Source organism: Aythya fuligula, chromosome 1, assembly GCF_009819795.1.
Source record: "Aythya fuligula isolate bAytFul2 chromosome 1, bAytFul2.pri, whole genome shotgun sequence".
NCBI lineage: Eukaryota > Metazoa > Chordata > Aves > Anseriformes > Anatidae > Aythya > Aythya fuligula.
This window is the reverse complement of record NC_045559.1, coordinates 92,266,325-92,293,031: the sequence shown is the minus strand read 5'-3', so window position 1 is coordinate 92,293,031 and position 26,707 is coordinate 92,266,325. Positions and strand designations below refer to the sequence as shown.

General features: G+C 40.7%; 1 protein-coding gene across 9 annotated transcripts in view; it reads right to left on the bottom strand.

Annotated features, from left to right (window-relative positions):
* Positions 1-812: 812 nt before the first annotated feature.
* The window catches only part of BBX (BBX high mobility group box domain containing), a 131,952-nt gene continuing 106,057 nt past the window's right edge, over positions 813-26,707 (bottom strand). For 8 of the 9 annotated variants that reach the window (XM_032183525.1, XM_032183512.1, XM_032183534.1 and 5 more), the window contains 5 exons: positions 26,051-26,189; positions 23,231-23,379; positions 8,180-8,377; positions 7,308-7,500; positions 813-4,719 (listed from right to left, as the gene is read on the bottom strand). In XM_032183525.1, coding sequence (XP_032039416.1) covers positions 4,632-4,719; positions 7,308-7,500; positions 8,180-8,377; positions 23,231-23,379; positions 26,051-26,189 — 767 coding nt within the window. In that variant the 3' untranslated portion in view covers positions 813-4,631. The remainder of the gene's footprint in view (positions 4,720-7,307; positions 7,501-8,179; positions 8,378-23,230; positions 23,380-26,050; positions 26,190-26,707) is intronic. The other variant, XM_032183551.1, reaches the window with a different exon arrangement.

The window sequence follows — 26,707 nt, the reverse complement described above, 5'->3', positions numbered from 1 at the left end:
AGTGACTCAGCGTTCTGGCAGCCTTGGATGGTAGCTCCACAATATGTACAAGGTAAGGAGAATGCCACAAATAGTACAAAACATGGCAAACAGACCTATGAACTCTACGATCTAGCAAACAAGCACGGCAAACAAACAGCATCTACGGGATGATGTACGGTATACAACACAAAAGTTGCACAGTTATGTTTCCTCGTGGAATTAGGATTGCAAACGTAAACTCCAGAATAATTTTCAAGAGCAGCATGTGGCTTACTGCGTGACCACCGGGAATATCTGAAGTCCACCACCTGACCAGCACTTCATTTCTGCTGTTACAAAACCCCATCCCGCTGAGCCAACTAGTGGGCCCGTGTCCTGCAACCCATATGACTATGGCAGAGGTTAAACAAAAGTGCTCCAGCAACACAGTTTGGCTACCACTGTATGTTCAGCCTTACGTTGTCAGCTCTGTATAGACGTTGCTTTGGGGAAGTAAAGCATACAGTGATATACAAATGGTATCAGTGGCTGAAAAGATTACATGATCAAGCCTGAAAGCAAGTGGAAGTTAGCGAAAGTAGTCTTTTAGGAGAGGTAGCCATATTACACTCAGCATTCAAAAACGGGAGTGCACTCAAAGAAACAGCATACATTATAGGCTCTTGTAGACCCGTGATGTTTCTGTCTTTTCTACTGTTTTTTTTTTTTTTTGTTTGTTTGTTTTTTTTTTAATGTTGCAGAATGTACACACACGCACGCACACACACCATATATATCTTTTCCTAACTCCCCTTTGTTGCCACAACTTCACCCTACTGAGAACAAAGGCCAGCTTTCCTTTTATCTCCTCCTTGCTGTCCCATGTCTACAACTGTAGCCTTCAGCCTGCTCCAGTATTTGTACAGTAGCTAAAAAGGCAGCAGAATGTGAAACTGCTTCAATTTAATATCCTGTTCCAAAAGACGGCATCCAAACTGTAAGGCATTCCCTGTTACAACTCCCTCGGGTTTCTACTCGACACCGGCTGCAGAGTGCTCCTCAGCCTGGTGCTACGCAGGTCTCCTTCACCCCAACAGTGAAGACCAGCGGTGCAACCTGCACACCAGTTCACGTGCTTCTACCTGTCCCTTGCTCCTGTGCCCCTTTCCAACAACAACGCTCATCGCTTCGATGTCAAAAGTCATGCACCAATGCTATAAAATAGAAACCCAAACTAACGAGAAATCCTTTGCTCATGACTTTGGGATATTGTATTAGTATAAAAGAGCATTCAGTCATCTTAAATAAATATATTCTATTTCTGAAATCACAGCACATTCAAGGGGTAATTCCTGCCATATGCAGAGCATGAAGTAATCACTATGGATGTTTTTGATTGATTTGGTCTAATATCTGGAAAATAACCTACTGTGGGGATAAGAATCTGCATCTCAAATGTTCTGCAGAACATTTTTCCCATATGTATATACAGTACTAGAACAATTAAGAAGACATTACAGTAAATTTCTCCCAGCTGCTTAGATCTGTAGCTTCGGTTACGACAATATATTCTCTATACCTTTAAACTATATATGAAGTATCAAAGGTCACTAAATAAATAAAAACTAAGGAAAACTGGGACAGTACTGCATTTTACACTTGAGACAAGATTCCCCACTCCCATGGATAAGTGATAGAGGACGACTACGGTAATTGCTTTTCTTTTTTTTTTTTTTTTAAAGAAAGATTTATACACAGGTTCAGATCCAGAAAATAATGTGAAATGCATAAATATTGATAGCTTTAGCTAAGTTAAAACGGGTTCAGTAAAGTATGATACAACATATTCAGAATAAACAAAGCAGAAAAGCATCATATTTTGGTTTGCTTGAGATATACATAAGGTGCAACAATTTCTTCTCTAGAGGCATTTGTGGACAATGTGTTAACGGGTAACAGTGTTTGCTGGTATACTGAAGTACACACAATAGCAATATGATTTTCCAAAATGAAAGCAGCTGAAATTAATAAAAATTAAAACAAAACAAACAAGGAAAAAAACCCAACCCCAATACAGTAAGATATTGGTCTGAAATTTTTGTTGTGCTAACAGACTTTGTTACCTGAAAATACTGATACCCCTTCTAGTAGATTCAGGGAAAATTCTAGCTACTGAAATCAAGACGTCACTCAGAGAACCAACAAAGGCAAATGCCTAGTGAACTATAAAGCTTTGCAGGATTTCTGCTACTCTCAGTGCCTAATCGCTTAAAAATTAAGCATATCTACAAAAAGGTTTATAAGTATCTGAAAACAGTCATATCCAGTAAACTGACCCAACCCTACCCCCTCTCTAAGGGAAAGTCAAGGAAAAGCAGATCAAGTAAGATATTAATTCATATAGAAAAAAGTAATTTTCTGTTTCTTTTAAAAAAGGTACCATTAATATACAGAAATATCTTCAGGAACAATATTGAAATTTAAATTGAGGAAGAATGGGGTGCTTTGACAAAAATATATCTACTCTAAAGGTTTCTAGAGAAATAAGTTAGTACCATTGTCAACGTGAACGGCCTGCACTGTAACATATTTGGATTTCAGCTAATTATAAAGTGGTCCAAAACTCCAACAGCCACCTTGCTGTGACCCAATAGTTTTAAGTCTTAAGTTTTTTCCTGTCTTGTTAAAATAACTTATAAAACTTTAATAAAATCTTATTAAAAATACTGCCATAGGCTGCAATGGCATTTGAGGGGCTCTTAGTCATATGTTCACCTGAATTTTTAAAAAGCCTTTTCACTGACTCATTGGCTCTTAAATTTTGTTGTTCTTTTGCTGTTGTTCCCTTCTTCCAACACATGCATCTTTGATGGTGCTGTTTTAGTGAGACTTTCCAAGCTGTCCGCCCTATGTCAAACCTTTAATCCTTTGTTCCAACTTGTGTGGTATGTTGTGTGTTGTTTCCCAACAATGAACCAAAGACTTTCACTTAACTACAACAATGAAAGGCTAAACCTAGCAAGCATTAATAGAGTTACTGTCCATATGGCTATTACATCAAATTAGTTACAAAATAACCCCAAAACACATTATCAATTCAGTCAAGTATAAATAAGAATGCCTGATAGAATGATGTAAACTCGCATCTTTTAAAGACTTAATTCAAAGAACTTCAAACTCAATCTAATACTATCAAAAATTCAGCCAGTATGACGAAGACTAATAGAAAATTATTGCTGGAGTCCAATTTGGTAAATTGTTGTGCTACAATGCAAAAAGTAGGGAAACATCTTGTGCTATTGAAGAAGTACCCTGTTGAATTTGTAGCTTTAGATTAGTTACTAGTGATCGTTTTGCATCTGTTGGTAGGAATCAATGCTTGGTTATACAATAGTGTAAGTCAAAATAGTGAAGATAACAGGCCAAGTGATACACTCGGCCTGGCTTTTGGGATGTATTTATGAGAGCAAACCACAAAAATTCAACATAAGCAAAGACAGAAACTGGCAGATGGATCTGTTTGGTAGTCTGAATTCCGTCAAACATTATTCTTCAGTTGTAGTTTATCTGCATAACACTTGCCCCTTGACCAACACAAACTGTAATTGGCCCTTTAGAAAAACTCTGAAGCCGACTGAGACTGTGCATAGTAACTACAACAACGCCAGTGTTTGCAAAATGTAAAAGGTACGCGTATCAGTGTACATGTATATTGAAAAGTCATGCTTTTAGGTTCTTCAGAATGGTGAAATAATACTAAGGTCACTTTTGAAAAACATATTTGCAGAACTTTTTGTTTACAGGAAAGTTTCACCAAGTCACTCAGATATCTATGCAAAAATAAAGGAACCCTCCAAGGCATAAAAGACAAGTCAATTATCTGCAGTATTTTTCTTTTCCATACACCACTCCTTTTTCTAATGCACATCATCCTGGTTATTCAAAGCTAAATTAAAAAGAAACAAAACCCAAACATAGCCTGTCAGAATTTTTGCCAGTAAACTCTACCACTCTGGTGGCGAATATAAAAGTGCAGAACATCTGGACCACGTGGCTGCCCAAACACCGCTAACAATGGTACATCTGTCCAGGCTGCCTTGAGTTCTCTGGAACAGGTTTTAAATTCATTCTACAATATAAACGTAGGCATAACCTATTAATATAAACCATCTTAGAACTTAAATCTTCATGTACAAAAATGACTAAGAATATCTAATAATAACTAGTGCAGTGCGTCAGTGTTTTCGTTGTTGTTTTTTTTTCTTTTTTTTTTTTTTTTCATTTTCATTGAACTAGGTATTATATGAAACTAGTTGCCATACTCTCTGGTTGGTAAAAGAGATGCTGTGTGAGCTAACAGTAAAGGCAGCCTTCTTCACATCAACCACCTATTTACTGTTTAAAAGCCTTCAATAGAAAGCAAGCTCTGGGATCATTCCATTTCTCTTCATTAATAGACAAATAATATCACCCTCCTACACACTGGGTTCCGATTTGAGGACCTGGCCCAAGTTGCTAATGTCTGGCTTCCAGTGAATTCTGGGCCACTCAGAGCAATAAGCACTTGCTTGCAGTCTATAGTTTCCATCACATGGACTGACTAGCTTCCCTTGGTAAAGACAAGGCTAGGATATTAGGTAAAGCACAATGTTTTACAATAAAGTGGAGCTTCACTGGTCAGCGCAGGAAATAAGCACTGGAGCCTGAGACATTTCATTTGGCTGTCCATCATGTGGGAGAGGTGTGGCCCTCTGACTTCTGCAAAAGAAGAAAAGAAAAGCCACCCATCATTATTGGGAGCACGGGAGTTGCTTTTAGCAGACTAGAGAGGACAGAAAGCAGCACATGGTATGGTTTAACACCCAATATGGTTTATAACACCATAACTCCCTACTGCTACAGGTGTCCACACACTGCTGGATTTGTGCTCTTTGTATAGGTATTCCTGCAACGGTAAGAAAATATCCTGAGGACAACCTGCAATACAATGCAAAGTCAAGCAAAACCAAGTCTTGATGGTATTTGACTACCCGAAACAAAATGCATGGCCGAAGAGTACGTTACGAGCACACAAGTGCTGTTACTCGTTTTCTAAGTGAGTGGCTTCAGCCCTCAGAAGCAGAGAGTGCAGCTCATGTGTAGCAAAAGATGGCAAATGCGGAGAGGCGTGTGTCACGTTAATGAGAGTCAATAGCCAGCTTTCAAGCAATATGGAAACATACCCACCAGCAGAGTTACACGTTGGGATTAGTCCAAGCTGCATGACTTAACACTTCATCAGCCCAGCACATCTCTTTCATTACTAGAGCCGTGTTAATTTACAAATGATCCCCTAGCACAGGATATCATAAAAATAAGCTGCACCAGAATTACGTGCTGGAAATCAGCATCAGTCATTGAAGCAGATGGACTTGGGAGAACTCCTTTGCAGCTTGCTTTTTAAAATGCATACACAAAGCACATCGCAGCCTGTTATCTAATCTCTCAAGTCAGATTCTATTTTCGTTACCTCATGTGTCACTTACAGCAATGTGAATCTGGGGCCTACTTCTTATTTACACGAAGACCACTTTACCTCACTCTGGCAGAGCTAGGACCTCTGCAGACACGTGGGCACCATCGTGCTTTGCACACCAGGGGTGCAGTGCAGTAGCCTTAGCACAAAATGCAGCTCAGGCTCACAAGTGCTTAACCAGGGCACTCTACCCAGAGCTAAACAGAAACATTCATATGAAAACCATGTTGTCACTTCCAGAAAAGCTCTAATTGCACTTAGAAAGGAGTCTGGCTTCCAAGGCCTAAGGCTTTGCAAAATTATTTAATAATTGAATTCAGATGCTGAAAAAACACATCAAGCAAACCTCTAATGCTATTCTTCCCATTCCCAGTTATTTACAAATAAAGAAGTAAGCTGCAAAGATAACAAACAATCAACAGAGTAGAAGTTAGCGAGGCATCCAGCCCATCAGATTTAGGTTTCTATTTCGACTTCAATTTGCCAAGTCTGCCAGAGATGTACAGCTAAACTGCTACTGGGAAAGAGTCCCTGTTTTCATTTCCCTGGTGATTAGAAGCTGGAATTTGCAACAGCTGTTAGACATTTGCAAGTCTGGTGTTTTCAGGCCTCACAGAAGGTGCTGCATTGTGCTAACTGCACGATGGGATGACAAAACATGGGATTAGGTAGGAAGGACCCGAACAGAAAGGTATGCAAAGCATTAGTTCAAGACATTCACTTTAATGGGGAAAAATGGAACACAAAACTTTTTAGAAGAACAAACTAGACAAAAGCCTAACTAAGCAAATCCTGTCACTTTTGTGCAATTCTTGTCAGACCATCACTGGAAATCAACAAAACCACAGTGCTGCAAGGGATAGCAGAACTCACTTCCCCAAGGCTCCCTTTGTGCCTCCTAACCACAGAAGAAGACACGAATGAGTTCATACTTTTGCTGTCTTAAAGCAGAAAGATGTTTTGCAGAACTGGGAGAAACTGAGAGAAAACTTGTGGAGTTCCTTAGGTAGCCAGCCATCTGTCACATGCCATTTGCAGAGGCCGTGGTGCTTTCACACCGGCCCAGGGTTTCCTCACTGACTTTGCACTCTAGGAAAGGATGGGGCATCATCTCCAACACACTGGAGCATCGAAGAACAATAGCAGGCAATTAAGAGCTAAGGAGGACTTGCTGTCATTCATCATTCGTTTCCTCCCATCACAGGTCTAGAAGGCCAGATCTGGCCATGCTGATTTGACCCAGCAGGCCTAAGGAACCTGTGCGGATGGCCTAACTCCTACACCAAGAGGACCAGCCCAAAGCAACACGCCGTTCCGTCACCCAGAACTGTTCTGCCCTGAGGACATGCTGCAGCTGCTTTGCCTCCTACACAGCAAAGCAGAAGAGTAAAAATAACGAGTTAGCTTCATTCAGTCATGTTCAGGATAAGATAAGATAAGATACGAACTTCTGCTGAAGTTACATGAAATTCTCTCCACAGTCAGGCCACAGAGACGTACAAATCAGCATGCAACAGCTATTTAAATCCACTGTTATCTGACAAATGGTGTCCAAAAATTAGAAACTCTTCATCATTAGGATCTCAAGGAGCATATTAAATGGTTTATATACAAAACTTGGGAGGCAAGCTTACTGTGGAGGATCATTTTACTGACTATTGAAGTAATTATATTGTCATGTAGGTGAAGAGTTAATACTATGAGGCTAGTGGTAGAAAACAGACATTCAGAGAAAGCACTGGAGGAAAAAACAGACCAAATTAAACACTGCATATTTCTTGCTTTCCAAACATGGTGGCAACAAGTAGAAAAGAAAACCATAAAACCGTACCTGTGTACATTTTCCATTGCTGCTACCTCTGCCAGAGCAGCTAAGCTAAAAAACGCAGACACTGCTGGCATATCTGATGTAATACTATGATTTTCTTCTGTCTCTGCATTTCTGGAGCATTCACTGTTGCAATCTGTTTCTGCACTTGAGGCTTTCTGAAGACTACTTTGTGGCAGATCTTTAGGCTTCTCCTCTGAAACAAAAGAAAGTTAAGCTTGCAAGTCTAGACAGCCCTTAAGTTCACAGCAGCACATCCACGTACTGACCAGTCTGGTGTTAACAGCATCTTTACCTTTAGGGCTTCGATTTTGCTAGTGTAATCCTATTTATGCTGCAACCTCTTCTGACCCAAGCTACCGGCAGAAGCATACTGAGGTTTATGAAGCAGTTTACTGACTTTGGATTCAGCCGAGTTTCATCCTTTAGGTCAGACAAGAGAGCTTGTGTCTCTGTGCGTGTTTAAGATGCAGAAGTCCTACAAGATTATTTTAACTGCTGAGGTCTCCTGCAAGGGCTTTTGCATTGACTGTTATATTACGGAACTTGGTTTTATGTCGTGCAACTAGCTGCAGTATAATTTCTTTGCTGGACTGGAAAGAAACCATGAAACTTAATTCTCTTTGTAATCAGCTCGTGGTTCTGAGAGAACTATCCAGGGAGAGAAGGCAGATGTGGGCAGCCAAATAAAAGAGGCTGGACTTTATGGACACACTAATCTCCCAGTTGATCGATGTCCGCATTTTATTGAATGACCTTTCTGAGCAGGTCTGAGTCTGTGCTGGCTGAACAACACTTCCCTGATAAGTTGGTTGTACTCTCATACCATCTCCAACTACTCAGTTTTAACAAAATTTAAGCTACCATTTCCTTACCCAGTGTCCCTCCTGCTGGTGACACTCGACCATCTGCTGTTCGGACCAGATGAGTGATCTTAGTTTTCCTTGCTTTCCTCTTCTGGCTCCCAACTAAAGGCTCGTGCATCATTGCTGGCTCTGGAGTGTTTAGGGCAGATATAGAAATTTTATTTTTCCAGGCAGGCTCACTGGAATTTTTGTCTTCTAAGAATATGGCTGAAAAAGAACAAAAATGCACGTTTAAATGTAGAATAACTCAACTACTGTCTATGCTAATTTACTGTTTTGCAAGCATCCACATAATGTACTAAGCCTTCCCTTTCATGTACTCTGAGCATAACCCACGGCAAGATATCACCTGGATGCTGCAGGGGGTTGAAGGGGAATAGTAGCAACAGCTCCTAAAGATGTCTGAGGAAGTTCAACTTTCTAACATTGACAAAGGAAACTGTGAGACAGGCAGCAGCATTTCAGTGGGAGCGTGGTATCAGTCAGTGTAAAATGCTCCACAACAGAAGATGCCAACAGGAAGCCAGAGGACACAATGCATTTAAGGAATAGAGAGCCCTCACGTAAGCTTATCTTAGCTCATAGCCAGAATCACAGGCAGAATTCAGAAATTCCTGAATAAGATTCTGTGATTCTGTAACCCTGACTTCTCTCTATAGTCACTACTCTGTGCTGTCTCCCTGAAGCAGAAGGAAATGCTGTCTTTTATAAAACAATAAAGCTTAAACAAAAAAACAAAACTCCAAACAAACAAAAGCCAACAAAGGCAGCAAATACGAAAGCTGAACTAGATCCCATTTGAAGATGAGAATAAAGGAAAGTAAACACAGGATAGAATCCTGTGATGGAAATGCTGCTTGCATAAAGCCAGAGTGTGAAAGGAACACTTTGAATCTTTTTCAACAGTACCGGTGTTGGCACTTCAAAGCAACTTTCCATCCTGAAGTGGAACATAATCACAAGTTTTCACCTGACTAGACACTGATTTTACTCTTATTCATGCAGAAATTGGCCAAGCAGCAATCACTGGCAGTATTTACATTTCTAAAGTCTGAGATCAGACAGATCATACAGGCATCAATTGCTTGCCAGTGGAGGAAGTTCTTCACTCAGAGGGTGGTGAGGCACTGGCACGGGCTGCCCAGAGGAGCTGTAGGTACCCCATCCCTGGAAATGTTCAAGGCCAGGTTGGACAAAGCTCTGGGCAGCCTGGTCTGGTGGGAGGTATCGCGGCCCATGGTGGGGAGTTGGATATAAGGTCCCTTCCAACCCAAGCTGTTCTATGATCCTGTGATTTCCAGTGATTTAATAAACCATACTGCTGATACCACAGGGTAACACTAGTCCACAAATGCAATGTGGGATAGATTTTCTCTTGTAATAAAAGTATTATGAGGCCTACATCATCTGTGACTACAGAAAGACAGGGTTGGCAACAAAGGGAATACCCAGGCCATTTCTTAGAGGCTTCTCTAACCTGTTTTGAAACGGAGTACTTGTGGTATCTTCACCAAGCCCTCAGGTTGTTTTTTTCCCAGATGCACTGCCTCCTCAACGATTACATAATTTTTCCTAATGCCTGCATCTCATCTCCTCTGCAGCACTTCCAACTCATTATTTTCTTTACTACCCATCGGGTTACATACAGCCTCTCTCTTTTTAAGAGTCCTTTCACCGCTGTTACCGTGTCTGCATTTAGCTTTCTCTTCCCCCACCCTTTCTTTCATTCTTTGTTCCCATTTTCAAGAAGTGCCTAAGACCCATTTGTTCACTTTGTGGGTGGCAGGATAAGCAAAAAACAATGTGCAAAACTCAAGCTGGAGTGCCAGCCACTGCTGTTTCAGAAGGGTTAAGCACTGAACAAGGCCCATCTCCTATATTGAGTATGATCAGACCTAGTGCATGTGTAAAAGCACTTGGGAATGTACCAGAACTTAATTCATGTACGTTCTTAAATCCATCTTCATATCTTCTTGTGGAAAAAATTTGTTGAACGTGTGTGTGATCTTTATTTTGAAAAAAACACAGAGTTTCCATGAGCTTTTCTCAGTGTTTACTCAATTATGCTAAACTTTTGCAGAACACAGCTTTCAATTTTTTTAAAGAGTGAAAGAGCGATCGCAATAAGATCTGCCCCGTAACAGTCCAATTCAGGAGAAGCACCAGTGACTATAAATGTGACTTTCAAGTAATTCAGTGTGGTTAGCAGTGAGATATTCAGATGCGCTTACTGTACTGACTGAGACCAAAATTTTAATTGGAATGTATAATTAAATGGGCAGCTTTCTCTCTAGATTTCTTATTTGGGAATTCATAAGTGTTGATTATGTATTAATGTAATGGCTTGGTTGTAGTCCAACAGTATTTGCTAATTATGATGTGGGGATTTGCTCTAATTAGATACTACTTTGGCAGTGCTGTTTAATTCTAGTTTGACTGAGTTTATAATGGTTTTAATTTTAGGAATGCAAGCCTTTTTTTTTTTTACATTTAATAAAAATATTAGAGACATGATTTTAAACAATAAGCAACATCTGATAGAAAGAAACCCATGTATGTTTTTAGCTACATGTGTAGCATATTATGAGCTATGTCAGGTCACCAGAAATTAAGTTGATTGGTCAATACAATGGACAGCTATCTTTTAAATTTGTTTTATTTTTCACATTGTAGACATCCAAAAAGGCTCAAGAAATTACTAACATAAAGCCTTGAAAGGCGGAATAAAAGGGACAGTATTTAAAAAATTAAAGACATAAAATGTTTTAAAAGATTGTAAAAGATGAAGGAATACACGACAGCTGGGCATTTCACTAAGAAATAGTAGAAGGTGACTGACAAATTCAAAATGCTGTTAAGTATATTTCCTTTCCATGTTTTCAGGTTTCTCAATCCTTGAAATCAGACATAGGAGAGTCCTCTATGATTATTTCCTCCCCTAACTCCGGAGTAAGCTCTTTATCACTTCATTGTAACACTGCTGCCATACAACTTTGAATAGGAAAGGATTAAGGATGAATAATGAATGAGTGGGGTGGTGTCTGTTTTTTTTTTTTTTTTCTTTCTTTCTTTTTTCTTTCCTGTGTGTAAGCAGGGGGGGTGTTGAAGGGAAGAACTGCTTTCCTCAGGAGAATTTTTCTTCTCTACCCGTCCTGGTGGAAATTGGGATGAGAAATTATTTCATTATATTCTTTGCAGTTTATTATTCAAGCAGAGATAAAACCAAACTCAGAGGAAATCATACAAGACTAAAGGCTTCTCCAACAAGACCCTTTGCATTAAACTCCAGAGATGAAGAGTCCATGCTTCAACAACTGAATAGCCAACCTATTCTTCATTCCTGCTTCCTTTGAGAGAAACAGCACCCCCTTGCTTCCACTGCCAAAGGTACACCCATATGAATGCTTTAAACCAGACCTTTATTTTTCAGTGAAGAAAGGACAGGGCTAAATAAGTTTAATTCCCTCTGTTTTTATTTAATCATATCTTTAATCCATTTAATATCCCTTCTGTTTTCACACTGTGCTACATTCAAGAATGTTGTAGATTTTCAGGAAAACGCTACTTAGAAATTAAATGAGATCCTGCAGATAGTGTTCAGTCTTGCAGAGATTTCTATGGTTACCTTCCCACATGACTTTAGTGTATGCACAACTACAGGGCTGTTTTTTTTTTTTTTTTTTTTTTTTTTTTAGCAAGAAGAGTTGAGCATGATACGAAGAGCTGGACCTTTCAGCATACTTACACCATGGACACAAAAATGATTTGGAAAGAAAAGCATCTAGAGCTCTATGCTAGATGGTTTCCTGAGATAACTAGCTTAAAATTAGCACGGACAGTCTACCCTACTCTGCAGGTTTGCAAAGTACATGCAATCCTCGTATTGCCCCCTCAGCTATGCGTGGTTTCCTCTTGAGTTGTACAGTGCAGTCTGGAAAGCAAGGATTTAGAAAACCTGACTCTGTTCTGACATTGCTCATTTATATCAACTATCAGTATTTCTGTAAAGCTTGCAGCTGGAGATTGGAAGTTTCTTGCTCATCCTGATTTTAATGCTGCAGTACAATAATATGCAATTAATAATAATATGCAATCAAAGCAAAAACAGCTGAAGTAGCATCAAGAACACTGATGAACGTCTTTAACCCATCTCTCTCCTAACAGCATGCTAAACGAGGATGAGTAGGGTAAGACAAGTCCCTTTGGGAAATGCTATAGTGCCAAACCTGTACTCAAATCACAGAGGCAGGTCCACGTTAAAAATGCTGAATTGAAGAGCCCAGTGAATAGCTACTGGTCTCACTCTACACTGAAGAGCTATCAGCTGCCTTTCAGACCGTAAAAATGACGTCGGTTCAAGTCACTCAGCATACCACAGAAGAGGACAAGCTTTTTAGACTGAACATCAGGAAGATACTAGACAAATTTAAACCAATTTCTTCAACAATGCCCAACTGTAACAGGATTTGCAGTTTAACCATGTCTAGTGGAAAACAAATGTTCCTGTGGGTCCAAGCATGCTGGTATGAAGAAAGGAAGGCAGGCTGTAATGATTTAATCATCTTCATTAAGCTAAAAAGGGGAAGCCTAGCAAGGTAGGGAGCAAAGCTTCAAGTAGCATTTGCTTCACCAGTGCTTAGGAAACAACAGCAAACTGACCTACACCCTGGTGGAAGACGCAGCTCTTCTGACAAAGGGTTGCTGCTGCAATATCACTCATGGGGACTCATGGGGTAGGAAGGCATACCGAACCTTAGCAAGGAGTGGGGCTAACAGGCAGAGACATCCCCTGACAAGGAGCAGGTGTTGTGGCACATCCAGTGATATTTTGTGGGTTACATTTCCTTAAACATCTGCCAGCTCATAATACAGTGATTTGCACTGGTGATGCTGCATACACTGCGGTTACGTGAAGTCAGGATTCACTCAGATACCCGAAGCAGAGAAGCCTGGAGAACATGCCCCAGCCAATTCAAAATGTGCCCTTAGTGCATTTATTGCCTGGAAGACAGAAGCGCTCACTCAAAACACACACACTCTCACAGGTCTGTACACACACACATTTCTCCAGCTGTAAAAGGATGAATCTAGCATGACCCCTGCTGACAGCAACCCTTCCAAGCTTCTTCCCTCCAGCTATCAGAATACCCAAGCCTCTCCTTCCTCCAGCAAAATCAACCCCATAAAAACCCTTACATACACACTCATGACTCACCACAAGTATAAACTAACCACAAAAAAAAAGAGCAGGAATTTTCATTTTAGTATTTGATTCACCAATCCTTGTACATTGTAATTTAAATGAACACGCTGGGATTCCCAGCTTGAGTGCTGCAGAACATGGGCTGGTGGATTCAGAGAGTTTAGGGCCACACTGCACTGCAACTGATGAAACTACAATGTTAGGTGAGGCTGTTTGCCAAATGCCAGGGCCATACCCACACCGCACATGGCTGATAACCACACCACACCGTACACTTCCAGCAGGCAAGACCCCAGATTTTCACTCTGAGAAAACACAGTTCCCCTCCAACGTATACATCCGCTGCCTTTCCTCTGATGATCTCTACGTGGGCTGTGTAAGACTGGTAGGTTCAAGCTTCTCATGCCTTTGTTTCAGTCTTGGGATGAACTCAGCACACTGGCCCTACTCCAGCAAATGCACAGACATCTTTCATTATTTAGTCGCTGTGACACTATTCACATGCTTAACTTCCAAGGACATGCCTCTGTTGTGTTGGAATAAGGCCATGGTATTCAACACTTGTCAGGCTTGAATCTTTGATCATAGTGAATGCTTCACTTTATATCAAAACAGGCTGTTTTTTAATTTTTTTTTTTTTAATCATTTTGCTTAGCTTCACATTGTATCTACAGATTTTAAAATATAAATATTTTTTACTCAATCTTGTCTTAAATGCCGTTTCTTTTCCTATAGGAGAATTTAAACACTGTTTTTAAATTTTTATTTATTCATTATTTATTCATATTAATTTCTCTCTGTGGTGGATTCAGGCACACAGGATTCTGAATGGCACCCAATAAGAACTATGCTAATGTGTGATGTCTTCTTCACTCTGGTGTGGAAGCACAACAGTTACTTCTCATGAGCAACTCTCGCAACACGTTTGTTTTACAAAACCAACAAAAAGAATATGTAATTTAAAAATATTTGCCTTGTTGAATGCAGCGCAGCTGACAGAGGCTATGAGGAAAAACAGTGCAAGTGTACCATGGAAGATACAAAACACAGCATCAGGAAAGGAGAAGAAATGACGTGGATCAAGCCTCAGAGAAAAGGATTGAGCATAAAGGTAGCTGGGGGAACTGGAGATACAGATTGTCATTTTATTATCTTAAAAAGAGACAGACATGGATGGGATTAAAAGGAAGAAATTCATGGAGCTACCTAAGTAAGAACAACCAGAGAGGCTCTGCTGTATCTCAGGGATGATGTAGGAGAGAACTCCATTGTGGATGCTTTGGATAGCATGGAGAAGATGACTAGGGGGTGGAAAGGAGGAAAAAAAAAAAGACCCAGGAAAAAAGGCTAACTTATAATCCTGTACATACTGTACACTTGAAAACAACCCTGGGACTTGTGAGTGTATGGGTATGCAGGACCAGAGTGCTCTAACAAGAGAAAGACGTCAGAGCACTACCGGTAGTGCAGAGGGCGGAGCAGATCTGAGGCAGAACTTAAACAAGAAAATCCTGTAGATGTTATCTTCAATCAGAGGCAAACGGGCAGCTGGTTAAGGTTTCTACAGAGGGAGGGTTGGTTCAAGGATGGCAGGAGTACTCCTGAGAACTGGTGCAGAAACCAGCTCTCATGTTCTGACCAGCTGCAGTCTGCAGAGCTCCAGACAGATGGAAATCAGAGGGAGAGGAGCGAGCAACATAAATATGGCCAAGGGGTAAACAGTACTGCCTCCGATAGGGAAGGGATGGAGATAAGAGCAACCGAAGGACCAGAGAGCTACAAGCAGTGGAAGATAAAGTTCAGGGCCAACTGCAGAACTGCCCTTGCTTTGTCAGCTCTGCTGCAGAGTCTGGAGCAGAGAAACTGTAATCAAGGGAGATACCAAGGAACAGAGAAACAGCTTTGTACTCGAGTAAGGCAGTATGACCAACTGGAGCCAGGAGCTAATGGAGTCAAAGCAGACAGGGAAATAAAGGACCAAAGCAGTCAAAGGCTAGAGAGTCAGGTAGCCTCTGCCTAGAAGCATCACCCGAGACTGAATTCAGAGAGCAGGCGGACCGAAACCTTAACTAAGTAATGCACCAGTACCTGTGTCCGGAACATTAAGCTTCTCCTTTTTGTGCTTATATTTGCTGACAATTTTGTGGAATAAGTTCTTTTTCTGAGACTGGAATGAACCTACAGACAACATTAATAATACATACTTTTAATCAGCAGTTTTAGAAAGAGCACAACAGTCACAGCATGTACTGTAAACCTCCCCTTCCACTAATGCAGGATGCCATTTCATGGTGAAGCACAAAAACTAACACCCACTGCGCTCTCTGGAGGCTCTCTATCTAAGCAGGCTGTACTCCAACCCACCACCTCTCTATGCAAAAGTGTCCCAGAGCATTTTGCAGAACAGTGACCTTCAGAAAGCTCAGCCATATAATAAAACAAGAGCTTTGTTTGTTTAAAGACACGCGCTCTTTTGGATGTGTAGTGGGATGGCTGCTTTCTTCGCAGCAGCCTGTATAGTGCTGTGTTCGAAACTGGTGACCCAAACAGTGTCGATAACGCACTGGTGATTAGTGGTTGCTGAGCAGTGCTTGCACAGTGCCAAGGCCTTCTGTTCCTCCCTCTGCACCCCAGGGCGAGGAGTGCCCTGCTGGGAGGGCACAAGAGGTGTCGGGGGACAGGGCCACGACAGCTGGCCCCAGCAGGCCGAGGAGATATCTCATACCATATGGTGTCACGCTCAGCAGTAAAACTGGGGATGGGTTTCCAAAGCAGACGCTGCTCAGGGCCTAGCTAGGCATGGGTTTGTTGGTGGTGAGTGAGTAGTTTTGCTCCACTTGTTTCTTGGTTTTTATCCTGTCACTTATTAAACCACTTTTGTCCCAACCTATACACGTCTTTGTCCTCACTTTCACCCTTTCCGGTTCTCTCCCTCATCCCGCTGTCAGGGGAGTGACTGGGTGAGGCCGTACCTACCAGGCATGGTCAACCCCCGCAGGACCAGGAGTTAGGTTTGCCTTTTTGGTGACCAGAAGTAAGTTTATAGTAAGTGCAGAAGTAAAAGCTCCCAGGAGAGTAAGGTGAGGGTGTACCCAGCTGATGGTCCCATTCCTACTTTGACAGTGGAGTCTTTGCTAGTAATAGTCAGAAGGCATTTTACAGGGCAGCAGACAAAGCATGCCACTAGCAGAAGCCATTAGGAAGCCATCCTTTGACTCACTAATGGAGATACAGCAGCAGAGAAATAACAGACGCATTATTTCTACACTGCAAAGCCACTTTTAGGCAGTTACTTTTCAGAAACAAGCTGCACATCAAAATCTTATTTCCGAAGATATAGCAGGTGAGCACTTCTTCAGGCTAGCTCCAAACAGACCTGCCCAAACAGAAAGGAGATGTGCTGCAGATGCCAGGACATCTCACAGCCTCACGAGAGGGCATCCTTCCCAGCTGCACTCTAGCAGGAACTGCACGCCATCCACCACACTGACCTCCTCTGCTCCTCCTTATCCTTACAAGAAGCCAGACACACACTGGCTACTGAGACAACTGTAAACGTGTAGTAATGTGATCTGCAGGTTTTGATCACTACCCAGCGCTATATGTGGGGAATGAAGGAGAAAAACATGTAGTGCAGGCAAGAAGGAGAACAGCATTCATAGAAACTAGCTTCTGTTTGAATAATACACAGAGAACAGTAAAACCTAGACAGGAACAGACAGAGAAATCCTAAGATTTTGTATATTTGGCTTTGTGGTTCACTGATGCCTTTTTTAAAACAAACAAACAAACAACAACAGCAAACTAAAGAAATCAAAATTTGGGAAAAAGTGAATAGTATCACAAAAAATCCAGATGTCAAACAACAAACCAAAGCAAAAACAAAACCAAAAAACAATCCAGGCTAGACACTATCAGCTTGAATTTTAATAGCTTTTTTAATAGAACTTGTAGAGAAAATACTGTAAAGTTCAATAGAATAGGCTGTATTCATTCAAACTAATTCAAGTGTCTTCCTGCAGATTTTAGAGTAGGTTCCTGAGTACCACAGAGTTGGATAAGCAGTATAGTGCCAGTACAAGAAAAATGCAAAGTATGTCACGAAAAAGCTCAAGCAGGTTGAGGGAAAGTGTACCTGGGCTTTCCCGAAGACTAAAGTCAAATGCTTAATTCATATCAGCAGAGACAAATCTTTCCAAAACAGTTCCACCAGACACAGAGGCAGAGATATGCAAGAGAGAATTCAGGACATCATTTCTACTGTTTTCTCTCTCTCTCTTTTTTTTTTTTTTTTTTTTCTCCAGCTTAACAAATAAGTGATTTGTAGGTGCTTGGAATAAGCAACATTTTACATGGTATTACAGAAATCTCCACTGCTACAGCTTGGCTTGCACCCTACAAACTGCTTTATTCCACGGACTATCAGTGAGTGCCAGCAATTGAACAGAATAAATGAGATTAAAAACTCCCCAAAAGATGACAGTTGTTGCATGGATAAGGAAAGCTCTGTCTTAAATTTCTCTTTTACCATCAAAGAACACTTCAGATAAGCTTGTATCTGCACCACGTAGCAGATGCTAGATGGTTCATAGCACACGCTACTTGCATGTAAAATTCTGTTCTCAGATGGAAAGACATTGACTGCAGTGGAGTGAAAAGAGAAGCCACCTTTTTATAAGGAAATTTCCAATGCCTGACCCTTTTACCCTTTATTCTTGTGAGACAGTGCTCATGGTTACTTCCTATACCCTTTGGCCATTAATGCAGTGAAAGAGAAAATGAGTTAATAGTTATGTATGTCAATGTGGCATACTTAGACCTGAGAATCTGACTTCTAACTCCATGAAAAACTCACTTTGCACTCCCTGCCTGAACTACTTGGAATCAGCTAGACAATATGGATATGCTCAATGTCCTCTGTAAAAAGACAAATTATGATCACTCTCATATTTACACACACGAGTTATCTAGCAATTACTGAATAGACTATTTGGTTCTTTGGAAATGTCCCCATCCAACCCTTCCCTTAGATTAAGGCATGAACAGATGAACTGCCAAATGTGGGGCCTTTGCAGGGCATATTCAGGTATGAAAAACAGAGCCTTTCTTTTTCTTCCAATAAAAATCAACCAAATTAACAGAGGAGGCAAAATATAGACCAGACCTGAGAGGACATGGGCACACGTACTTAATTCCATCAGGAAAGGCCGAACAACGGGCCATTCCTAAGATCAAATACCCTTTTCCACTCTCCAAGAGCAGGTGTCCCAGGGGCATGGTTCAGGCATAACAGCTCACGCAAGAGCTTACACAACTGCTGGCTGTGCTATACCTGCTTCATGGGGACAGCAGTCAAATTTCAGAGATTTCAAACAAACACCACTTGTCAACATTCAGTCCAGAGAATATCCATGGCAGAAAGACCTAGCCAATCCTGCTGTTAGGCAGTGGATCCTAGGAGTGCCTTCCTATAGAAAGTTGAGAACTGCTTTTATTCCTGTAAGTTTACTTGCTATTGCTATACTGCCACCTTAAGTGTAGAGTAAGTCCTGTTCTGCTGATCTTCCTCGACTGAAAATATTCTATTTTAATATTCCCTCTTCTTTTCCTAGTGCTACAGCGGCTGCCACGTGAGTTAACCACCTGCTAATCCCTGGCTCCAGTGGCTCACTGTACTCCCTGACAGCACCAGGAACTTCCTTCTGGGGATAGCAGCATGGACAGCAGCAGCTGGTTAGGGAAGCAGCAGGCAAGAAAATGAACAGGCCATGCATAACAAACCATAATTGCATTTCCTCCACAGTTCTGGGCATGTGTTCCCCCTACTCCCCCGGAGTCCTTTATGTGCATGGCCAGACCAAACAGGGAACATTTCAGCACTGTCATAAGACAACCAGGATGAACACATGTGCCTCCCAGAAGGCTCTGGCACTGATTTGACATGAGGAAAGAAAGGCCCTACAGAGGAGGTAATGAAGCCCAATTCACTTCTACCACAGGCTCAGCTCATTCCCTCAGCTTGAGACTGGCCTCCTACTAAAATCCTTGCCTTGTCCTGTGAGGCCATCGTGTTGGCAGGACCCCATAAGCTCCACAGCTCCCAGAAGAGCTGGAGTTTGCCAAACTCTCCATTGTTTCTAAGTCTCTCAGGAGGACGGAGCTGTATTTTTAGGTTGTGATCTGTGAAACATTATGACTTGCCATCTCCAGACATCCTAATGCTTAGAACTAAGCCAAAAAACCCAAGCTAAGGCTGAGAGGAATGCCACAAAGGATTATTTTTAAGCTGATGCTTTACTTCTAGTCCTAGAGGTCAAAGAAAAAAAATAATTGCAGACAATCCCTTTCCTGAATAAAAGTACACCATGCAGTCGTCTCCTGGCCTTCCCAAAATGAGAACTTCAGCGAAGTGTTTGGTGTGTAAGTGAGCATTTCTTCACAGCACACCACAGAAATAATGACTGTGCCTGCTGCTCATTTTTGCATATAAGCGAATTAGTGACTCACTGCAGACTGATGACTCGTGTGGTGGGATGTTTTGGCACATATGCCATTGGAAAGAAGAAAAATAAAATCAGTCACAGCTCCAGCAAATGTCGGAGCAGGCCATCTGCACAGACTGAGTGGAGCTGTATTTTTCAGCCATTTTCTTACATTGCTATTGTACGTGCATGCTCCTGGCATGCTTGGGGTGGGATTTGCAGAAGGGTTCTGACTTTTTCAGGTCTACTCCCACTGAAGACAGATCCCTATTAAGTTTAGTGAGAGCAGAATTTGGAAAATCTGGAAAAACTGGAAAAAATTGCCTCTAATTTCAGAAAATTCAAAGTTTCCCTTGCACACGGACTTGAAACAGTTATGTCACAGGGTTCCTCAGGTATTTTTATGTTAAAAGAACTGCCTGAAGTGAGGACTGGGCACGGCAAGCACTGTGGAAGGATTCAGTTGACACTGATTCACTGATTTTCCACTTTGTAATAACAAAATGCCCTGACAACCCTGTCTGTTTGGGTCAGGCAGCAGATCAGGCCCATCATCTTATTTAGCCGCCCCACGTAGCTATAGTTTAATGACATATGACAGAAAATCAATCTGGCATCATTTACTCTGAAGTAAGATAGGGCCTTATCAGGCAGGGTATAACGTGTTTTTGTTTTAAGGCAGAGAGAATTAGTTAGAAAAGAAACAACCCACCCCCAAACAAAACAAAAACCCCAAGCATTTCTCTATTTTAATCACCTAGCATCCTCTGGGGGTTTTAGTGTGCAGTGCTCCAATCTACTTTTCAGCCTTTAGCTGCAATTTAGTAAGCACTGATTTGAAGACTGCAGAAAGTAATTATCAGAGGACTGAAAACGCATGGGAAGTTTATGACTCTGCACATGCTCATCCAGGAAAAGCAGGGCATGATTTTAGAGTGTTTACTAAGCCTACCCCTCATGATCATTACATATTGTTTGGAAACAAGGCACACTAGAGGCCCCAGCCACTAGCAGGCACCGTTCGTAATGGAGGCCTCATCTGCTGACCTTACAAGCCAGAGACAGCTCCAAGAAAGAGCAAAGCAGCCGAGACAGCTCCACACAAGCGGATAACACAGAGCACAGCAGAGCGAGATTAAGGTCTCCTACATCCCAACAGAGTCACACCCACAGGACTGTACTGCCTCTTCACAGTACGTGCTCATCACGCTGCAAGAAAAAAACGCCCCTTTTGCTTCTGCTGAATTCTAACGGTGTAAACTAATAAAAAACCTAGAGCCATTCCAAAGCAGTCCATCATTTTGCATAAAACTGCCCATTTCCTGTGTTTCATTTTCTGCAACACTTGCAGAAGCCCAGCTTGTAGACCTGTGTTCATAACACCGTTGGAGGTTAGTGTTTTCTCGCTGTCCGTGGACTCAGGATTTGCAGGCAAGCCAACAGCATGACAAGGCTGAACGGCCTGTCAGGACACTACAAATTAATTTGGGGATTCAGCATAATGAGTATTTGGCTCTGCTTGAACAGTTTCCCCTATTCAGCTAGTAAGCTTGGTTGTGTGCAGTTTGGTTCAGGTTGTTTCAAATACACAGCTTGCATCCTAATTTTAAGAATCCTAAAAAAAAATCTGGCAGAAAACAAATTTAAATCAACATACTGCCATGGAATGCTTATATTTTTAGCAATTTTTCTTTTCCAAAAGGAAAAAAAAAAAAAAAAGGTATGTTGGAAAGTTTCTCAGTTAGCTCTTGAGAGCTGAGCCTCACTCTCCAGGGAGCTGGAATGACTGACGTGAGCTGCCAGCTCGCTTTTGTGAATTCAACATTCATTGGAATTAGGAACAGATATCACTATCTCAGTCTACATTTAGTTCAGGGCTATGGTTAGATGTTCACTGCAAAAACAGCAGTGTCACCATCAGTTATTCCTGCCTCCAGGGCTGCTTGTTACAACCCCACAGCTCACTTGGCGGAAAAGTTCATGCAACTGTTGGCCATCTGCTTTGGTACAAAGTCAGCTGGCTTGGTTTAAAGAGCCCCATTTGCCAGCTGCAGGCAAACGCTCCATGGCCTTCTCCGCAGGGCTGTGCCAAAACTGCTTATATCAGGCTTGTGACCTGCCTGCAGTTATGTTTCTGACCTTCCCTTGAGACGTGGCCGAAAATATTCCAAACCTTTTTAATAGTGATGGAAGCAGGGAGAAATCCACACAGCTGATATTACAACTTCAATTGCCATGTTGTGCCCAAAAGATGTTGTGTAATAAGCCACTGCATTAATATACTGTTAAAAAAAAGTTCATTCATGCTCATTAAAGAGGTTCTGTACAATATATACCATAAAAATGTAAGAGAAAGAACTCGCTTTCTACCAGCACCATTCTAAATTTGCAGGAGTTTGACTGTTCCATATCTAATTATATAAATACAAAAATCAATACTAAAATTGGCATGTACTAGAAAAGAACAGCTGCTCAATCCTGCATATTCTAATGTAATTATTTGTGAAGCATTCAAAAGGCATAGATCTAATCCAGGGTTGTCTGGCTAAAATACACGTACTAGATTTGAAAATCAGCCAGCTCATGATACTACCACAGTAGCCGAACAGGAAACCAGCTTCACATTGTGAGCTGTGCATAACGAGCATTCTTCTGAGCATCCTTTTGTCTTGTAGAATTATCGGTATGTCATTGCTTCATTTTGTGTTGCCACAGCCTAAAAGCATTTTCTCTAACGTATACTTACTTCTCTACCTCTCCTGTGAAACAGGCTGTCTGTATATAAAACAGTCGAAAGTGTCATGAGTTATTCTCCCTCTATGACCCTCAGCCATAGAGCTGAGCACAGAACTAGTTTTCCTGTCCTCTAACCATTTTTATCACCTCAGAACATTTTCAAGTCTAACTTTCCATTGTAAGTTTGAAATCTTGAAGAAAAATATCCAAAATTCATTCAGACATTTCTGGTATCTTATTAATAAAGCCTAAAATTACATTTAAATGAAAACACCCATAAAACCGTGCTTTGAAAAACCTCAAGGTAACTTTTGACAATTGGCCATTTTTCCCCCCTGCCAGTTTCCCCCTGGGAAAACTTGTCAAATTCACTTACCTCACAAAGGTATTGAAGGTTTGCTTGCTCTGAGGAAATTATTTCACGTACAAGTTCTAAGAAATTCTACTCTACTCAGCATGAAAAGCAGAAGTCAAGAGTATGGCCTGGAAACTAATCCAGGTGAGAACCAACTAGATTCAGTGCTAGAAAAAAGTTTTACTTCACACTTTTCACATGTATAACAGTAAGGTAAGAGAGTGTAAATTCCAGAGCTTGTTTTGGCATTGTTATTGAAGAATGGACTGAACACAGTTACTTACCTTTGTTGGATTTTGGTTGTTCAGATGAGCCGCTTCCAACCTTTCTCTTTTTCCTTGGAACAGATGAGCATCTCCTGTCAAAGGTAATAGGACTGTATTGAGGGAGGCTCTTGAATTTCTTTTCAAATTCTTCTTCCAACTTTGCTAAGCTAAAGGGGAAACAAAACCAATCAAATTAAACGTAACTCCATTTCTGGAGAATTGTGTTTTGTGTGCATACACACGCATCTATTCATATAAAGGGAAAGATATGCACACATGCACACTGTAAATGTCAAACTATTATACATAATCTAACTTTGGGAGGAGAATGTACAATCCATTTCCCGAATTTGGAACTCTGGAGAAATTAAGTTTTAATATATGCAAATAATGTAAAAAATTAGCTGCACAGATTCATAAAGCAGATTTGTCTGTTCTATGAGGGGAATGAGAAAAGGCAATAAAACCAGTAAGTAAACAAACCAATACATTAATTTCACATAAAAATCACATTACACCAGAATGGAGGTGATAATTTAAACTACAGCAAAAATGTCAAACTGTCCAACAAAGCTACCTAACAAAAATGGCAAGCCATCCGATCTGCTGTGGAAAGGAAAAAAAAAGTTAAACCTGGTGCTTCATGATGACAATTAATTTGTATTTCTTCTGGGGGATTATACTGCCTTCCTGTTTTGTTTGTTGTGAGATGAAAAACACAACTCATGGCTTCAGGAAACCCAACATTCCTCATAGGTCAGCCCAGCTTGAATGAGTGTACCTACCACTCAAGAAGTCCACAGATGTCGTATGATTCGCAATTGCCAGATGAAAACAAAGCACTTGAGCTGGATGGTATGGCACGGCCTGCCTGGCTGTAATGACTGTGCTATCTTGTGTAAGCATGACTTTTCAGTGAACTTCTGCAACCAGGCAGGATCACAGGAAGCAAGTGCATTTTAATAAAAGGCAATTTGCACTGCTAGGCAGATTATAAATAGAACTGCCCATGAGATGGGAACAATGACATTTGCTACTCATCTCAGATTCTAATTGCTGTGGAAAATGAGAATTGGACAGATGTTGGCATGATTGTTGGAAGGGATGGCCATGAGACACTCTACACTTGGATGTGTCACAAGAAAGATGATTTCCTGGTTTCTTGAAACAGCACTTCAATGCAATTGTGTTCTGAAAGCTTTGGTACACAGGCTGATACCTCATTTTATCTCTGCTCATCTGGAGTGGGGCTGTACACAAGCAAAGCACACCTGGCACGGACCACCAGGGAAAGCAAGGGCAGCTACCAATGGAGAAGGTAAAGGGACACAGAAGTAATAGGAGAAAGGAGCAACTCCAAAAGCAGCGAGGACTCCAGCAGACAGACACCCTAATGCTGAAAAAGGGGATGATGAAGGGAGCAAAAGAGTTCAGAGGAGTGGGTAGAACTAAAACCAGCTCTTCCAAGCAGACAGAAGATCAGGTAGTGCAATGAACATAACAGATACCTTCTCCAGCACTTCAGCTCCACAAATAACTGCTTCTGCTTTACAGAGTTCACTGAACAATATTCATTAATGGCATGGCTGAATCAGGAAGCAACATTCACTAATATGTATATTCCCCATCCAGCCAGACAGCAGTGGTAGAGCAATATTTGTCAAATGAATGAAATATTTACAGAATTTTCCTAGTGACTTTGAATAAATCATATAAAAATACATTTTTTTTTTGTCTCAGAGATACATTTGTTTTTCTTGCCATGAGGTGACCTGACATTTTCAATTTTTTCAATTTACATTTAAAAGATATTTCCAGATAATGTACTTTCTTATATAAAGCACAATAAAAATATAAGAATTGTGCCAGTGGTTTTAATCAACTATTCCTAATGAAAGAACTCTTGAAGATTTTAATTAATATAATATCTTTGCTGTAAAATGAGTTGCAGCTAAATTTCATATAGACCAGATAATAAATGCATGAAAAAGGCCTGCACAAAAGAAACATATTAAAATTTTAACCATGACATGTGGAAAAACTACTCTTTTGTTGTTGTTGTTCATTTTCACCTTAATTCAGATAATTGGAAGTCTTCATAACTTGCAAGTATGAATGGCAAAGCAGATTTAACAGCTATGCCTGCAGTTAAATAAATCTGTTAGTACTCTGACAAAAATTGTTACTCATACTAGAAGAGTAATTCTGTGCAGCCTTGCTAAATGTTAATGCATTTATATTCATTATTCTTCTGATATGTTTAATTCCTTTATTGTATATATGAACAGTTTAAATATCTTGCCTCAACAATAGAAAAATTGAGTATTTATCATAATTATTTGCAAATATAAGGATGGTGTTTACTTTTCCTGTCAGCACTCTCTTCAAATAGGCAAAGGAATCTATTTTTTCTAGTCTCTTTATGACGACTGAACACCTACACAGAACTTTAAATATTGTTTGCAAAGTGTGCTGAAAATATAAAAATATAATTAACCCCCTTCACCGGCTCTTGAGCAGCTAAATATTGTGATTAAAAAAATATATATATTTAAAGAAGTGTGCAAATAATGCCATTCAAATTTATTTACAGTATTGTAAACCAGGAAAGATCTCAGAGGAATTACTTCGGTATATAACCAATGTGAAACTAGAGCCTTACTCTGCCAAACAGGTTTTGCAGTTCACAGGAATTCAATGAATTGTGTTTATGTAGTTTAAAACATCTGAGGCTTGGATGTTGGGGTTTCAGTTCACTAGCTACAACAGGAAGGACTTGCTCTTAAGTTACTAGGCTGACCTAGCTAAAACTTTGAACAGCGTTAAGTAGCAACTTACCCCAAAACAAACTCTTCCTTTGGCTTAGTCTTCTTCAGTTTTTTGTTCCCACTTGTCCCGCTTTGGGAAAAAGCCCAGTTTTCTTCATTCCAGCATCCTTCATGATCTGAGGAGTTGCCTTTTCCTGAGCTTCTTTTTCCTGGGATAAAGGCAGAAAATTGTTCTCATCTTTACAAAAATGTGACAAAATGGGCTCAGAAGGAACTTGCATACCCACTCAGCAATGGAGCTTAAAGATTGTTTTGTAACTGCTTTAAGAAGATCAAACTTTTTTTTTTTTTAATGGATAATAATCTTGTTGGCAACTGTTTTTTTCACCTTATACATAGATATGCATATACACTACCTCCAAAGTCAGGTTCTCTTCAGCTGTCAAGCAGGAGAAAGAGATGAGTAGCTTCACAGCAATAAACTTACCTGAATTATAAACACCTTTTTCTTTTCCATTTTGACTAATTACCCATTTAAATCTACTAATTGAAAAAATGTATTTCAATATGTCTCACTGAAAGCTTCCAGAAATTTTAATCTAAAATTTGTCCTACAAGGTAAAGGGTTCTCGCTCACCAATGACAGCAAAACTGATCACAGAATCAGCAAGGTTGGAAGGGCCCTCTGAAGATCATCTAGTCCAACCCCCCTGCCAAGCAATGAACG